The sequence below is a fragment of the Zeus faber genome (genome assembly GCF_960531495.2).
Source record: "Zeus faber genome assembly, chromosome: 5".
Classification (NCBI taxonomy): Eukaryota; Metazoa; Chordata; class Actinopteri; order Zeiformes; family Zeidae; genus Zeus; species Zeus faber.
The window spans coordinates 35,907,095-35,924,594 of record NC_137192.1 but is presented as its reverse complement, the minus strand read 5'-3'; the positions used below and the strand labels follow the sequence as shown (position 1 = coordinate 35,924,594).

General features: G+C 44.1%; 3 protein-coding genes across 5 annotated transcripts in view; 1 reads left to right on the top strand and 2 right to left on the bottom strand.

The window, feature by feature from the left end:
• ergic3 (ERGIC and golgi 3) overlaps nt 1-14,568 on the bottom strand; it is a 15,866-nt gene extending 1,298 nt beyond the window's left edge. Inside the window, exons 1-11 of the mRNA XM_080000271.1 lie at nt 14,452-14,568; nt 13,943-14,013; nt 13,371-13,458; nt 12,955-13,074; nt 12,719-12,815; nt 12,223-12,388; nt 11,949-12,006; nt 7,026-7,057; nt 6,477-6,573; nt 993-1,057; nt 579-715 (exon numbers count right to left, since the gene is read on the bottom strand). Of these exons, the coding sequence (XP_079856397.1) occupies nt 579-715; nt 993-1,057; nt 6,477-6,573; nt 7,026-7,057; nt 11,949-12,006; nt 12,223-12,388; nt 12,719-12,815; nt 12,955-13,074; nt 13,371-13,458; nt 13,943-14,013; nt 14,452-14,539 (1,019 nt within the window). The 5' untranslated portion in view covers nt 14,540-14,568. The remainder of the gene's footprint in view (nt 1-578; nt 716-992; nt 1,058-6,476; nt 6,574-7,025; nt 7,058-11,948; nt 12,007-12,222; nt 12,389-12,718; nt 12,816-12,954; nt 13,075-13,370; nt 13,459-13,942; nt 14,014-14,451) is intronic.
• On the top strand, nt 3,764-5,849 carry romo1 (reactive oxygen species modulator 1). Of its 2 annotated transcripts, none has more exons than XM_080000234.1 (3): nt 3,764-3,900; nt 4,483-4,642; nt 5,688-5,849. In XM_080000234.1, the coding sequence occupies exons 2-3, from the start codon at nt 4,512-4,514 to the stop codon at nt 5,794-5,796; spliced, it is 240 nt and encodes a 79-aa protein (XP_079856360.1). In that variant the 5' UTR covers nt 3,764-3,900; nt 4,483-4,511; the 3' UTR covers nt 5,797-5,849. The 2 variants fall into 2 exon arrangements, with proteins under 2 accessions (XP_079856360.1, XP_079856361.1); XM_080000235.1 differs by having other exon boundaries at nt 3,769-3,900; nt 4,512-4,642.
• A 2,252-nt stretch (nt 14,569-16,820) lies between the features above and the next one.
• blcap (bladder cancer associated protein) overlaps nt 16,821-17,500 on the bottom strand; it is a 3,298-nt gene continuing 2,618 nt past the window's right edge. For both annotated transcript variants that reach the window (XM_080001652.1, XM_080001653.1), the window contains exon 2: nt 16,821-17,500. This exon is cut by the window's right edge. In XM_080001652.1, coding sequence (XP_079857778.1) covers nt 17,450-17,500 — 51 coding nt within the window. In that variant the 3' untranslated portion in view covers nt 16,821-17,449.

The window sequence follows — 17,500 nt, the reverse complement described above, 5'->3', positions numbered from 1 at the left end:
TGATGGCGCCTCCACAAAAAGAGGCGTTTCCTCTCGCATATGATGATGTGGTTGGTTATGATTGGATGGTTACGATGGCATTTTGATTTGATGAGCACATTTTGTGATTGATATTGACTTGGCGTAAAACTCCCGATGATTATTTCATAGTGTGTCAATAGCGACCATTGTCACGGCAACCACTTCTCCTGGCTCATGAAACTGGAAACTGGACCTAACTAACTGTACCTTACATACTAGTTGTTAAACTGCACATACTAGTTTTTTACATATTAGTTATTCAACTAGACATATTAGTTCTTAAACTGGTCATACTAGTTATTAAACTGGTCATACTAGTTCTTAAACTGGTCATACATACTAGTTATAAAATCATTCCAAATCAACATTTGGTCTCAGTGTATTCTTTTATTTAGTAAGTAGTGTGTAGTAAGCAGGATAATATGCAGCCATATGGTCGTTATACGATAATATTGTTAGTTTTTGAAAATGACATCACCCAGCAACAGTAACTAATAGTTAAAAACAGTGACCCTGCTGTCCCCACTCTCTGTGCCACACCCTGTGGTGCTGCCTACCTGTGCTTCTCCGTCAGTTTGACCATCATGGGGGACAGCTCGTACAGCACGAAGACCCCTGGCAGACCCTGGTCCCCGATCAGCCCGTTGGCCACCTTCTCATGTCTGGTGACGGAGAACTGGTTGGTCTTCACCACCTTCAGACAAAGACTTTGTTAACGTCATGCTATGGTAAACAGCACTTTGTTTCTTGGATATCATTGTGTATATTTATATTGGTTATAACCACTGTTAAGACGGGGAGATCAAACAAATAGGCACTAATAATAAAAAGCTATGAAAATAAACAACAAAACATTTTGGCAAGATACAATAACTTTATAAAACAAATACATACGAAATACCCCTTGGAAACAGATAGAATTACAAATGCACAGAACAGAAAACTTGTGGTTGTAAAGAGCAAAGGTTCACCTCTCCATCTGTTTTCACGTAAATGGTGGGAACTATCTTCACAAAGTACTGGTACATCATGGACGCTGAGGAGAGGGCAGCAGCGTTAACAACATGCATCATGACACACAAGATTTAATACCTTCAAACAACAAATAGCATTTGGAAAATTAAGCAGACTAATGTGAAACCAACCTTAAAGTGTTGAATTAAAAGCAGAATAAAAGTATACCCTCTATATTTCATCTCAGCATCATCTTCCCTACTTTATTAAACAGCAAATATGACGGATTACAACTCTCAACTCTCTCCCTTTCAATACAGGAAAGTGTTAGGGCCATCAAGAAAAAAAACAAAAAAAAATTTTTTGTATTTCAAGAATAACATTTAAATGTTGAGATTTGTCAAAATATTGATATTAGAGTAATGTATAATACAGTATAACATTACAAGAAAAAAGATGAAAGGTTGAAAAAAACACCTTGATGTCAGGCTGTGTTTGCACATCTCCTCAATATTGAAGCTTTAAAAGGGTATTAGTATTTGGGTGGAATGAACCTTTAAAAGTACCAGTAGAATTTGAGTGGAATGGACCTTTAAATGTACCAGTATTTGGGTGGAATGGACCTTTAAACTTACCAGTATTTGGGTGGAATGGATCTTTAAATGTACCAGTATTTGAGTAGAATGTACCAGTATTTGGGTGGAATGGACCTTTAAATGTACCAGTATTTGAGTGGAATGGATCTTTAAATGTACCAGTATTTGAGTAGAATGTACCAGTATTTGGGTGGAATGGACCTTTAAATGTACCAGTATTTGAGTGGAATGGATCTTTAAATGTACCAGTATTTGAGTAGAATGTACCAGTATTTGGGTGGAATGGACCTTTAAATATACCAGTATTTGAGTGGAATGGATCTTTAAATGTACCAGTATTTGAGTAGAATGTACCAGTATTTGGGTGGAATGGACCTTTAAATGTACCAGTATTTGAGTGGAATGGATCTTTAAATGTACCAGTATTTGAGTAGAATGTACCAGTATTTGGGTGGAGTGGACCTTTAAATGTACCAGTATTTGGGTGGAATGGACCTTTAAATGTACCAGTATTTGAGTAGAATGGGTCTTTAATGTACCAGTATTTGAGTAGAATGGATCTTTAAATGTACCAGTATTTGAGTAGAATGGATCTTTAAATGTACCAGTATTTGAGTGGAATGGATCTTTAAATGTACCAGTATTTGAGTAGAATGTACCAGTATTTGGGTGGAATGGACCTTTAAATATACCAGTATTTGAGTGGAATGGATCTTTAAATGTACCAGTATTTGAGTAGAATGTACCAGTATTTGGGTGGAATGGACCTTTAAATGTACCAGTATTTGAGTGGAATGGATCTTTAAATGTACCAGTATTTGAGTAGAATGTACCAGTATTTGGGTGGAGTGGACCTTTAAATGTACCAGTATTTGGGTGGAATGGACCTTTAAATGTACCAGTATTTGAGTAGAATGGGTCTTTAATGTACCAGTATTTGAGTAGAATGGATCTTTAAATGTACCAGTATTTGAGTAGAATGTACCAGTATTTGGGTGGAATGGACCTTTAAATGTACCAGTATTTGAGTGGAATGGATCTTTAAATGTACCAGTATTTGAGTAGAATGTACCAGTATTTGGGTGGAATGGACCTTTAAATGTACCAGTATTTGAGTAGAATGGACCTTTAAATGTACCAGTATTTGAGTAGAATGGATCTTTAAATGTACCAGTATTTGAGTAGAATGGGTCTTTAAATGTACCAGTATTTGAGTAGAATGTACCAGTATTTGGGTGGAAGGGACCTTTAAATGTACCAGTATTTGAGTAGAATGGACCTTTAAATGTACCAGTATTTGAGTAGAATGTACCAGTATTTGGGTGGAATGAATCTTTAAATGTACCAGTATTTGAGTAGAATGGATCTTTAAATGTACCAGTATTTGAGTAGAATGGGTCTTTAAATGTACCAGTATTTGAGTAGAATGTACCAGTATTTGGGTTGAATGGACCTTTAAATGTACCAGTATTTGAGTAGAATGGGTCTTTAAATGTACCAGTATTTGAGTAGAATGGACCTTTAAATGTACCAGTATTTGAGTAGAATGGACCTTTAAATGTACCAGTATTTGAGTAGAATGGACCTTTAAATGTACCAGTATTTGAGTAGAATGGGTCTTTAAATGTACCAGTATTTGAGTAGAATGGGTCTTTAAATGTACCAGTATTTGAGTAGAATGGGTCTTTAAATGTACCAGTATTTGCTGCCGGTGCTTCCTCTCTTGCAGCAACATTCTTTTTGGTTCATAATGAAACATGAGATCATTGTCATGTGGCTAATTGGACGCTCATCTACATTACATTACATTTAGTCATTGATCAGACGCTTTTATCCAAAGCGACTTACAATTGTTCAAACACCGATGGACGCAGCCATCAGGAGCAATGAGGGGTTAAGTGTCTTGCTCAAGGACACTACAGCATGCTAGCAGGAGGAGCCTGGGATCCAACCAGCAACCTTTAGATGACCCCCTCATCTCTTGATTAACATCATGATGATAATCATGATGATGATGATGATGATCATGATCATGATGATAATCATGATGATGATGATGATGATCATGATCATGATGATAATCATGATGATGATGATCATGATGATGATGATGATGATTCTCTGCTTTGGGAAACAGAAATAGAATCACAACACGGATCTACTTCCGTGCCCACGCCCCTCCCCTTCCGGCCCCCCGAGCCACCACTTCCGCCTTCACAGTAATGGAGGCGCACTGATCGGACGCGCGCAGCAGACCGCTCTCCCGAACCCTCGACACGCCGACCTCGCTGCGACCAGACGCACCGCACTCCCAGCGACACACGCCGAGGTGGGAGCTTCGAGTTTTGAAAAAGGATCAAATTAAATTTCAAATAAAATCCCCGGTCGGCCTCTCAAGGCCATGCTAACAAGCTAAGCTAACACAACAAACCTGCCCGCAGTCAGAGGACAGAGTTGTGTTTGCAGCCAGGGAAGCTGGACAAGCGCGGGCTCTGTCAGGGGCTGATGTGCACAAAGCTCATTCTATGTAGATGATCCCATTTACACACAGTTAGTTGAGCCCGCGGTTCAGTTCCCCAGGCTCTTCGTTAGTCAGTGCACTGAACGATACAGTCAGATTCGTCATAAATGGAAACGCACTTTGCCAAATGAACAGAATCTGAAAGCAGAGGAAAATCGTCAGTCTAATCCAAAAGTATTAACTATGAGGATTATAAGCTGATAAATGTTGTGTGCTGTCTTTTTAAAGTGAATGTCGTTTTACTATTGTAATGATGCATATTGTGATTTCTGTATGTTGCTGGTTAAAATGACATGACGTGACAGAATTGCTGACACATCAAGTCCAGTGGTCGGTATTTATTTTAAAGTAAGGTGTGTTTGTCTTTGTGGTGTGCATGTCGTACGACAGTTGAGGGTCTTTGTCTGATCTGCGTCCAGATGCCAGTGGCGGTAGGACCGTACGGCCAGGCCCAGCCCAGCTGCTTTGACCGGGTCAAGATGGGTTTCATGATGGGCTTCGCAGTCGGAATGGCCGCCGGAGCCATGTTCGGAACCTTTTCCTGTCTGAGGTAACTAGAGCCTGCTGTTGCGGAACAAGGCACTAAGCGCGCAGGGTGGGGTTCTATGCCGTCAAGTCATAAAGTCGCAACTGAATATGCTTTGTTCACATTTGATTCACGTCCCTTATATCCGATGAATGAGATTGATCTAATTCTTGAAATGACAGTAAAATAAGTTGAGTGCAGAGAACTTTGTAATCATCACAACATCTTCATCCAGAAGTCTAAATCCTGATTTTTATTTTATAATATAGAACGGAAGTTTCCCTTAACATAATCACTTGATTTGAGTGGTTACCTGTTGTTATTCAATCAATAATTCCACCCCCACAGCAGAGCAGGGTTATGGTGTCGGTATGATGTCGAGGTGGAAATGGCTTTAAAGCCCAAACATTATGTAAGTGATTGGGTTTCATCTTTTTTGTCTCTTTTTACATTATCGTTTAGCAGATGCTTTTATCCAAAGCAAATGACTTATTCCAACATGGAAGGACGCAGCCATCAGGAGTGTGAGGGGATAAGTGTGTTGATCCAGGGATCGAACAGATTGTCGGTCATTTGTGTGTTTAAAATAAATAAATAAATAAGGTGCAATATAACTGAGAAACTTCCAAGGAAAATGAGTTGTCCTGGTGTGTTGCTAACAAGTGAGAATATTTAAATATGGATCATAATTATATCGGACCATTATCACGCAATTATAAAATTGGAACCCGACAACCGTGGTTTGTCTTGACAACGGTTTTTAAAAGTTGGTGTTGCTCAGGGCTTTCAGTGTAATCAATAGAAAACTGGCCTTAAAAAAAAAAACAGCAAGTCCTTGTTTTTGGGTCACTGGGAGTCAAGCCGGCTGATTGAAGTCAGAACTTTTCAAATTGATCCAGTATCGATTGCCACATTATGTGACAGTCGGACAAAGCTCTTCTGAATGAATAGAATAGTTTGATCTTTTAAATGTTTCCGTATCGCCCTGTTGTCTCTACTGATGGTCAGTGCTTGGAGGGTCACTGATCAGACTATTGTATTGGTCGGGCTCCTCCCTCCCTCTCTCTAGGATCGGAATGCGCGGCCGGGAGCTGATGGGCGGCGTGGGGAAGACCATGATGCAGAGCGGCGGGACGTTCGGGACGTTCATGGCCATCGGGATGGGAATCCGCTGCTGAGAAACTGTTCTGTTCACCTCCACTTTGTCAATAAAGCTTCAGATTTGAAACAGCTACTTCTACAGAGACATGTTTTGTGAGAGTTTCATACTCAGTTTGATCTCCTTCAATGATCAAGTGTTTAGGCAGAGTAGACAAATTTTATTTTCATGGACAGAATAATTTTAAGAAAACCACAAATGGGTAAGGAAATGATTGAGACAACTATTAAGTCATTATCAGATCACTATCTTATCTTTTTGTGACATTTTACAATTGTGTTCCCATCCAAATTGAAAGGGGATTTTAAACCAATGTTTTAAATGTTGCAATAAACAGAATGTGAATTTGTGAGTTTCCATCGGCGTGAGTTGAGGCAAATTAACTTCAGAGCTGAATTTGTACGTGCCAATCCTTGAATGCCTGCAACGCGTCTTATTACTCTTGTAAGATGACACTATGATCAATTATTTGAATGGTACTAAAATGACATCATTGTGACCAGCCTTACCAGCAGTGGCTGGAGAACATAAGTTGGATTAAAAGTTTAAAAGGAGATTAAAGGAGATGGTAGGTCACGGCTAGAAGCTTACGGTGAGCACACCAGCAAACGGCGCTCCATGCCTTCCTGGTTTAGGCTTTACGAGGCGGCGAAACGTCCGAAATGGGATGGAGTTGATGTTCGGGGTTCCCGTACTTACCTTGGGGGGCGGAGACGTCCGTCCCGTCCAGGGGATTGACGATGCCGGGGTAGTCCTCACCGAACGACAGGTGCTTGATCAGGTGCGTCATGTTGATCTATGGACACACAGCGCTGTTCTGATATCCCATAGTGACCCAGACTGTTAATTCAGTACGCCAGACAGGGTATTAAAGAAGTTTGAAATAATCTCCGGGGGGGGGGGGCAGCAGATAAAGTGGCTCATCAGTTCACCTTGTCAAAAAACACTTAGTAAAATATTTCTGTTTCCAAAATAAGGCAAGTAACAACCATCACGTGCATATTGGGATTCAGATTGCTAAAATGAAATTTGGCCGGAAGAATTTATCTGAAGAATGTTTCTAGTCTCAATGCAAAAACAATATTTGTGTGCAGCCAGTTATGAGACCCTTGGACAGTGGTTCTCAAGGTGGGGTCCGGGGACCACCAAGGGGTCGACCAATAGTTCAACTTTACCTTGATTTAATAGGAATGACAGAATGTCCAACAATGAGTGCTTGTGACGGCAGTGACTGTGTGTGGTACTCACGTTGTCCAGGCCGAAACTCTGCAGGTCGTGGACTAAACACCAGAAAGACAGAAAAACAACATTAGTGAGGATGCTGTTTCCACAGGAGAGTGTTATTATTACATGTTCATAACACAGGAAATGAGGTGAGGATGAGTTCCAACAAATAACCAACTCAGAAATAAATCAACATAAACAAAACAGATGAAATAGAAATTAGAATGATCAATTTATTGGTTATCTGTTGCCAATGACAGATGAACACAGGGGTCGGTTCAGCACGCGGGGTGGGGTTTTTGGTAACACTTTACAAATGCTTTGTTTAGCGTCTCCATGGCAACGCTGTGAGAGGTGGAAACGCGGGGGAGAGATGGTGCCGTGTGGGACTGCAACTCCACCTGCACTCCTCCAATCATCTCTCCATCCCTCCTTCCGACAGCCGGTTGTTCAACCGACTGACCAATGGAAACTATGGAAAGACGTGTGTGCTAACACAGTCCAGTGATATGTGTAAGGGAAAGCTACGAGCTAGCAAACGACTTCACCAGTTTCCATGGAGACGACGAGCGGCCTGCACAGCAAAGCGTTGTAGGCGACCAGCCAACACTTTTACTAAACTCTTGAAAGAAAGATGGACTTACTTTCCACAGCGTGCACTGCGGAAAGAAGAGAGAGAAGTCACCACACTGATGCAAGTTGACAGGAACAGCCACACGCTACAGGAGGTGGAGGTCGTAGTGCTGGGCACGGCCTCTGCTGCCCCTGGTGGACAGGCCCTGCACTGCACCTCCAGCCTTTTGGGAGTTTATTATGTCATGTCTTGGGTCCTTCCAAATTCACGGCCATGAAAATTGCGCCACGGGACATGAAATCTGTCTCCTTCCACGTAATTCACAATTTGCCCACCCCAAATGAGTTACGTTCCTATGTTCCGCCGAGCAGACTGTACGGTTTGTTGCAATGGCAACGGAGCTGGAATCAGCAGCAGGAACACATGACATGATGCGTTCCTCTACGTTGTGCGTTGGATGTAAACATAAAACACCGGATGAAATGTCGCTGTTTGTGATGAGAACGTTTCGTCCTGACTGTGTGTATAGGTCTGTGAAATTGAGCACAATTTACCATTAGTTTGCCACAATTCTATCTAATATACACCGATCAGCCAGAACATTAAATCACCACTAATAACACTAATATTGTGTAGCTCCCCCTCGTGTCTCTAAAACAGCTGTGATGTGGAGGCATGGACTCCATAAGACTCTGAAGGTGTCCTGTGGTATCCTTTAAGTCCTAGAAGTTGGAGGTGGGGCCCCCATGGATCAGGCTTGTTGTTCCAGCACATCCCACAGATGCTCCATCGGATCGGACCCTAAGCCCATCCATCCACACAATGTAGAAGAAAATGTGATTCATCAGACCTCCACCTTCTTCCATTGCTCCATGGTCCAGGTGTGATGCTCATGTGTCCATTGTAGGTGCTTTCAGGGGTGGACAGGGGTCAGCATGGACACTGTGAGCTCCCATACGCAGCAAGCTGCCATGCACTGTGTGTTCTACACCTTTCTATCACAGCAACATTCACTGTTTCAACACTTTGTGCTGCAGTAGCTCTTCTGTGGCATCGAACCAGATGGACTAGACCTGGCTCCCCACGTGCATCAATGAGCCTTGGGCCCCGTGACCCTGTCACCGGTTCAGCGCTCGTCCTTCCTTGGACACTTGGTAGTATCCACTGCAGAGCGGGAACAGCCACAAGACCTGTGCTTGTGGAGATGCTCTGACCCAGTCGTCCAGCATCACAATGTGCTCCTTGTCAAAGTGGCTCAGATCCTTACGCTGCTTCAACACATCAACAACTCACCCTTCACCTGATGCCTCATATATCCCACCCCTTGACAGCTGCAGGGGTTTTAATGTTGCGGCTGATCGGTGGGGTGATTGGGTGGGGTATTGGGTGATAAGATAAGATAGTGTATTAATCTTGTGAATATATTTTTTAGCAAAACCAATTGTAGGCCGACTGGCCCAGCACTAGGTTGATGCAGGGAGGGGTGGAGTCAGATGGGTGGGGGCAGGTGGAGGCGGAGGGCAGGTGGGAGTAGAGGCAGGTGGAGGCCACAGTGATGACAAAGATGGTTAGAGTGATTAGAGCTGGGGGACATTATCAATAATGTGTATCATCATTAAGTTAAATCATAGATGACATTGTGATTATGAATTTTATCGACAAAATCAAAGTCAGATTTAGGATTCTTAGATTGGATTCTCTCACATGGGGCTTTGAACATATACAAAGATAAATATGGGAAAAACAAGATAAAATACTGAAATGTTTTCTGCACAAGCTGCAGAAAGGGTTTGTTTCCTTTCTTAAAATGTGAATTAATTTAAATTGATCAAAAACATTTTTTTTGTCCCTAGCGCAGGTTCCTGTCTGTTTGTGCTGTACTGGAGGAAATACGGCGATGGCACCAGGAGGCAGAGCAGGGGCGACGCGATGGATGAAGAAAAGGAGACTTAAACCGTATCTTCCTTCTATTGTCATAGGCAACGTGAGATCTCCGGACAATAAGATGGAGGAGCTCACGGTACTGGTGAGGAAACCGAGGGAGCACCGTGAACTTATGTGTTTCACGGAGACATGGCTGCAGGAGGTTATTCCCTGATGCAAACACCACCATCGAAGGCTTCCAGACAGGATTCACCGTCAACAACAACGGCAAAAAGCCAAGTGGGGGAGTTGCCACAACAGATGGCGCAATCCTGACCATATTCACGTGAATATGTCCCATGACATGTTCCATGTCCCAGACATGGAACTTTTGGTCCGTAGGACTCCGCCCATGGTATTTGCCGCGTGAGTTCTCACATGTTATTGTTGTGGTCGCAAACATTCCACCCTCTGCTGACATGGAGACAGCGTGTGAGACTATGCACGCCTACAAAAACACCTGCAATGTTCTCCCAGTTTGTGAAGTGCCCCATGAGGGATGGACACAGGAGGCTGATGAGGCTCTGCAGGACAGTTTTGAAATGACAGACACGTTGCATCTTGGACTACACTAACTACTGTGTGGAGAATACTGTAGCTACTAGGAGAGTGCAGTGTTTTCCCAACAACAAGCCTTGGATTAATAGTGACCTAAAGGCCCTCGTCAATGACAGGAAGACAGCTTTCGGGTCTGGTGACAAGAAAGAACTGAAGCGGGTCAGATGAAGCTGAAGGACAGGCTGAAGAAGAGCAGGGACACCTACGGCAGAAGATGGAGGACACCCTGCAGGACAACACAAGAGCTGTGGAGCGGTGTGAGGAAGACCGACGGCTACAAGCAGACTAACGACCTGCAACGGGTTGGGGATCTGGAAAGGGCCAACAGGTTGAAACAGTTCTTCAACAGGTTTGTCTCCCTCCCCCCAGCTCCACCAACGACTCTCCACTCTGTCCTCCTCCTCCCCCCTTCAGCACCTCTTTAACCTGAGCCTCAGTCTGGAAAAGGTCCCGTCAGCAGGGAAAACATCTCGCCTGGAAGCGGTACCAAAGAAAAGGAACCCCGGTGTTCTGAATGACTATAGACTGGTAGCCTTGACATCCCACATTACGAAGATCATGGAAAGACTGGTGGTAGCACACGTGAGGCCCCAGGTGAAGACATCCTTGGACCCCCTGCAGTTTGCATACCAGGCAGACATTGGTGGGAAATGGATGATGCCATCATCTACCGGCTACACAGAGCCCACTCCCATTTAGATACGGCTGCCAGAACTGTGAGGGTGTTGTTCTTTGACTTCCTCCAGTGCATTTAACACCATACAGCCCTTACAACTTGCGGATAAGCTGCTATGGATGCCGGTGGACTCCCCCATTGTTTCCAGGATTACCAACTAACTGACCAACAGGACATTCTTGTGGGATTCTGCTCTTGTGGGATGTGTCATTGGAGGCCAGGCAACTGAGTACAGAGGACTGGTGGACAGTTGTGTTGAGTGGTGCAAGCAGAACCATCTGCTACTCAACATCAGCAAGACAAGGGAGATGGTGGTGGACTTTAGGAGGACTGGGATCCCCCTGTCTCCTGTTTCCATCCGGGGAGAGAACATGGAGGTGGTCCAGACCCACAAGTCCCTGGGGGTGCACTTGGACAATAATCTGGACTGGACTGGTAACACAGATGTCCTGCACAATAAGGGCCAGAGCCGGCATTATTTCCTGAGGAGGCTGAGGTCCTTTGGCGTGTGCAGGACTCTGCTGAACATGTTTTACCAGTCTGTGGTGGCAAGTGCAGTGCTGTCTGCGGTGGTATGCTGGGGGCAGCATCAGCGAGGCCGAACAAGCTGCTTCTGTCCTGAGTGTCACCCTAGACACAAAGGGCTAAACTCCTGGCCATCATGGACGATCGCTCCCATCCCCAACACTGTGGCAGAGCATTGAGCTTCTCTTAAGCAACAGACTATTACAAGCATGTTTCACTAAGGAGCGCTGGAGGACATCATCACTGCCTGCTGCAATAAGAGTGCACCACTCCTTCTGCGGCCGCTGCATCGGGGTGATCAGAGTCAGGCTGGGGATGTTAAACAGTACTGGACTGTTCTCACTCTGTATAATGTTTCACAGGTCTATTCTATTGTGACTTTATTTTGTTGATGTACTTATTGATGTGAGCTGCTGGAACGCCTTCATTTGAATAAAGTGCCCTCCTACCTACTTACGTGTCAGGAGCTTATTGTTTTTAGGGACCTGACTCAGGTTAACTAGTGCTCCAGGGCAGGAAACGATGCTTCGAATGGTTTGTATTGGGATCGTTCCAAGTCTTGCTTTGCCGTTGTCTGATTGGCTGAGGCCGGTTCAACAGGAAGTGAAACCGGTCGCTCCAGATGGTAAAAGACGGAAAGTCCCACACACACACGTACACACGTGGCTGGGGGGGGGGGGGGTGGACTCACCGTGGACGTGTGATTGCTGGAAACTTTTCCCAGGAGCAAAGTGGAAATTTCCAGCAACCTGATACAGAGAGAAGAAAGGAGGAGAGGAATATTTCAATCTAGTATCATGTATTAAACTGGCTATTTTTATATTTTATCCAGTACATTATTTTGACCCAGTGCCCCATTTTAATCTGGTATCATCCAGCATGCTATTAGTGCAGTATATAATATTTAAATCCAGTAAAATATTTCAACCCTGTATACTATTGTATTCCCTCTGATGAAGTGGCACCTTGTTGACCTCCAGGAGGCCATAGACCCTGCAGCCCTCATTCTTCTGCTCCTGCATCCTCTGGGTGAAGCCTTCCCTCCGGCATTGCTCGATGCTGTCGGGCGTCTTGAAGGCCCAGCCCCGGCGGCGGTACGCCTCGCGCACGTCCTCACAGCTGTTGCAGCACCTGCAACGCCACAGCTTTTATGCCCGTATGAACCCTAATCTCCATGTTACAGAATCTGAGCTTCAGACGTAAGACAAGTTTTTCCCAATAAAACTCTAAAATTGATTAACCGTCACATCAGTATTGAGTATTTTAGGTCAAAACAATTTTTTTGAACAACACATTTAAATTAGGCCTCGATTTTATGACAATTTGCTCTAAAAGACAATAAAAAAACACCAGCGAAACAAGTTAGAGAGACAATGTTGGGAACGACAGACAGACAGTCACGGACGGAACAATGCAGTCGGAGAGAGAGAGCGACAAAGAGACAGAGCAGCAGACTCTTACTTGAGGTCTTCTGTCTCGGCTCCGTAGCAGCTCTCACATCGGTCTGGATCCAACTTACTGGGATCGAACACATCACCTTCATCCTCCTTGCCCAACTCTACACACAAACACACACACACACACACACACACACACACGCACACGCACACGCACACGCACACGCACACGCGGTTGACCCCTGTTAACCTCTTGCATGTGCCTCCCTTGCAACAAGCTGTCTCAGGGTCAGAGGTTACCGTGCTTCTCGGCCTCAGTGGTGACAGGGCGCATATCCTTGTCCAGACGCTGCTTGAAGAGGTTGTGCTCCACATCCAGCTGCTGCTCCCCAGCGACGTCCATGGCATCTATACTGAGATCTGAGAGAGCCAGAGAACAGCTGTATTTGCATGTGCTCAAACTATTTTTTCTATCTCCACAATTCCACGCATGTTTCAATCCTCATACGAACGCAAAGTACCCTGCCATCCACCCAGACCCCCCAAAAGGACACTGTTCTGGGTTTAAAACATGAAGACAAAGGCCATGACAGCAGCAGAGTCATGTGGTGTTCTCCACTGGGTATCACTGCTCTCCACTAGCAGAATTTAAAAAACAGGCATGAGAGAAAACAGGAAAAGGAAACGAGAGCGAGAGAGGGCGTGGCTCTACGTACAGGCACAGGGCATGTGGGGGAAGACCACGTCGATGTTGATTTTCAGTTTGTCACCTCGCGACGTGTCCACGTAGAGTTCCGGGTGGACCTGAGGACACGGCAGAAGTTAGGGACATCCAAGACGTCTCTGATCAGTTGACAAGCCAAAAAGCATCTTCAAAAAAGAACCAAAACCACATCGGACCATCTTTGAAGTTGAGGTGGTGTTGAGTCATCTCACATTTCAGACACAAGGGCATTTCAGAAAGCTTCACATGACGCATGAAAAACACATCGTACAAGAGCCAAGAAGAATAAATTCAAAGACCCCCCCTCCCCGGATAAAATACTTAATCAAATGAAAGGGAAATGACAGGTTACAGTGGACTCAAACCCACGTCCACTTGGTAATGAGAACTTGACCCATTTCAACAAAAAAGGAAGAGGAAGGAAGGAGGACGATGAAAGGTTACAAAGCAGGGTAAAAGACACAGTCACCGAAAAATCAGCTAATCAATACTTCCATCCACATCAATACCCCCATCCTCATCAATACTTCCATCCTCATCAATACTTCCACGCAGGGACCTCACCTCCTTTGTCAGATAGTACTGCAGTTCTGAGAAGAAGAGGATCAACATGATCAGACCACTGATGAGGGTCACTAGGGAGAGAGAACATTTCAGGTAAACTTGAATATTTATCTTTTCAACATTTCTGTTGTCATTTTAGGTAATGTTAACGTTTGCCTGCACCCCCCGTATTGTCAATGGGTTTTGTGTGGAACCTTCTGCTTAAGTCAACGAAGAAACGAGTGAAGGACAAAGTAATACTTCACTTCTTCATCCAGATCTCCTTTTAAAACTTCACTTCTTTCTGACTTTTTGAACATCACTTACTGAGATTTTTTTATTACACATTCAAGGTGTAATGTCAGTGTTATAGAATGTGTATTACAGTGTTATAGAATGTGTATTAGAGTGTTTTAGAATGATACACATTCCAAGTGTTGCAGAATGTGTATTCAGCAGCTGGTTGTCCACCAGGTGTTCGCTATGAATGGCGGGGTCCGCCACTCCCGTCTCTTCCCGCAGCTACTAACCGGTGGCTCCGCCCCAGGTCTTGATCCTGAAGTCCTCCAGGGTTTTGGGGTAAGCGTCGAACTGCTTGAGCCTGCTTAAAGTCTCCATTTCGGCACAAAGCTCCACACTCCGTCTGCCTCCACAGGAACATCAGCCTGAGCCCCAGACGCCGCTTTCACTTCCGGGTGACGCACGACGTGCAGACTGGCAGCCAATCAGCGACGACCGCGTGAGCAGGAAGTGACGCCAGAAGTGAGTGACGGCAACACAAACAAAAATGTTAAATTTTCTTTTTTATATTTGAATTTATCTGTTTTCTTTTTTTTATTTTACTTATTTACCCGTGTTTACTTTTGTATTTATCTGTGTTTTTGTTTTCTCTTGTTAATACAATCCTGTTTGTTGTTGTAAACTGCATCTCTATAGTAATTCAAAACAAAAACAAAGTGAATTTGATTATTTCTATGTTTGATTAACTGTTTTGTATCGTTATACTGTCAATACATAAATAAAGCTCACGGGCGTGGTTTTCACAGAAAATGTAACGTTGCCTTCAAAGGCTTTGCCTGTTTCTAGATTCAAATTGGTTTGAATTCTGAGATGTGAGTTTATGCAAGCAAGAAGGTTGGCACCGTGCTCTGGCAGGTTATCTCCCAATTAGGAACCTTTCTGTGTGGAATTTTTCATGTTCTCCCTGTGCTCACATGGGGTTTCCTCCATGTGACGTCAGTAAGGACCCCCACCCAAAACTTGCACAACACCCTGGTGTGACCAGTGATGGACGTATGGAACCAGGTGCCCGGGCGTAGTTGAACGCTGCCCACTGCTCCTGGCTGCTCCCGAGGAAGAACAAGCCAGGACGGTTCAATGCAGAGGAACCACTTCACCAGCACCACCTGAAGTGTGTGTGTGTGTGTGTGTGTGTGTGTTGTAGTGGTGTGTTGTGTGACAAAGATTCTTCTATTGAATTTTGAGTTAAATACAGAAACCGTTAAATAATTCATCGCATCATTAAATGATTAACGGGAAGATTTCGCGATTAAAAATAGGAAGAAAAGTCAAAAAGTCGTATACAGCAATCTATTAAACATGTATAAATAAGAAACTACCTATATACAGTATATATTTCTTGTCCATGTTTTCTACGTGTTGGTTTTTCATTCATAGCAACGAGGGGTTTAAGGGTTTGTTTTCATTCTTCAGGAGATATTTCCAGAAAAGCGGTTCAAAATGTTTTAATCCTGAGAACTAGTAAGCTTTCTTTAATTTCTCTCCTTCACTTCCAGGCAGAATATTCTCCATGTTTTCAGTCTGGGGCCTGAAAAACACACCCATGTCGACCAGTGAAGTGAGAACATCTGTTTAACATCCACGGCATGATTCTCCAGGACTTTGTTATTATTATTTTTTTTTTTACCTGACAATTTTAAACATTGACCTCAGGGGCCATTTTCTACGACCCACCCTAAGAGCACCGGGTGGAGCTCTCAACAACAACCACCCTCACTTCTGGCTGCCAAATAAGTGTGTACTTTACAAACTTCTACAGTACCTCCAGTATATGTGGCATGACAGACCACTGCTAATCAGAAGCGAGTGTACGTTCATTTGTGCAAACAAGTTGATGCGGTGTGTGTGAATATTTAATTTCATTGCTATATTTACTTGTAGAATTGAAGTGGCAGAAAGAGCTGAAGAGGAGCAGGTGATGTCTGACCCGTATCACACAATCTTTTCAAATCTGATCAAAGAGCCCAAATGTGTGAATCCTTGAAGATCTTGACCAAGTTAAGATCTTCACCAGAACCTAATTGGAACACAAGGTTTGAAAGCGAACTGGAATCTTTAATCTGCTTCGATATAAAGCCCGTATTCGATCAACACAGTTGAATTATGCAACATTAACATCTTGTTCTGTGAGACTATTAAACATAAAACCTTCCAGAACCAGCACCTCACCCTTATTTACTGCTTTTTCACTTGATTTGGCAACCGGAACCAAGCTTGCACAGCAAGGGCCCATTTTTATGAACGCCATGTTTTCCCAGATTAACAGTCCTTTACATTGTACCTTTCATGGCCCCATTTGTCTCTAGAGAGGGGGGGCAACAGCAGATGATTCTGATCAGGGTTGAGCTTTGTTTCACCTCAAACTGATTATTTCCTCAAAATATTCTGTTTATAGTTGATCCATCAGTTTGATACGGACACATTAACTGTTCAACACAGGAATCTGCATAACTTTCAAAGTATTGATATTACAATTTGGAAAATTGATTTAGAGTTTGAAACAACTGCATTAAATCAGAGGACTGACTTCCTGTTTCATGATGTGAATCTGCGTGTGAGTTATTTACTGATGCTCCTAGGTCATTATAATTCAAACACATCGAGAGGAAGAAACTTTATTTAAATTAAAACCAAACCAATAATAAGCGAAGATTTCAGCACTGCAACGGCAGCACACACACACACACACACACACACACACACACAGCTTGTTTCTACACTTTGGAAAACGTCAGCATTTAGTTTTCAGTAAAATTCACGAAAAGGAAAAACAAACCCGGCGTCAGTGAGACGCCCATGCACGAGGAACGAAGGAGACCATTTCTACGGGGGGAGGGGTGCGTGTTGGCGACGCAGCAGGTGTGTGCGTGTGGTGGGGGGGGGGGGGGGGGGGGGATTCACAGCATCGTCATTGATTGTCCAGTGTGCATGTGATGGGGTACAGAAACACTCAACATGGCCGCCACTCAGTTCCCAGCTCTACTTATTGCTCTTACATTCCTCTGCAGGAGAACCAGCGCCGCTCCCCGTCCTCCCAGTGACCACCTCTGCATCTCCTTCCAGCATCTGTAAGCAAAGGCCCCCCACGGGACCAAAGGCCCACATTTCACCCCCTAGAACCTGGGGGGGTGGGGGAGCTGTCTGTTACAGCATGAAAAACTCTGTAAAAAAAGAAAGAAAAAACTCCTTATTGCCAAGTCCAGCCCCCCCACACACACACACGCAGCTCTAGGTGCCCACGATGGCCGGGTGGTGCGCGGCGGCGGGCAGCGTGGCGTC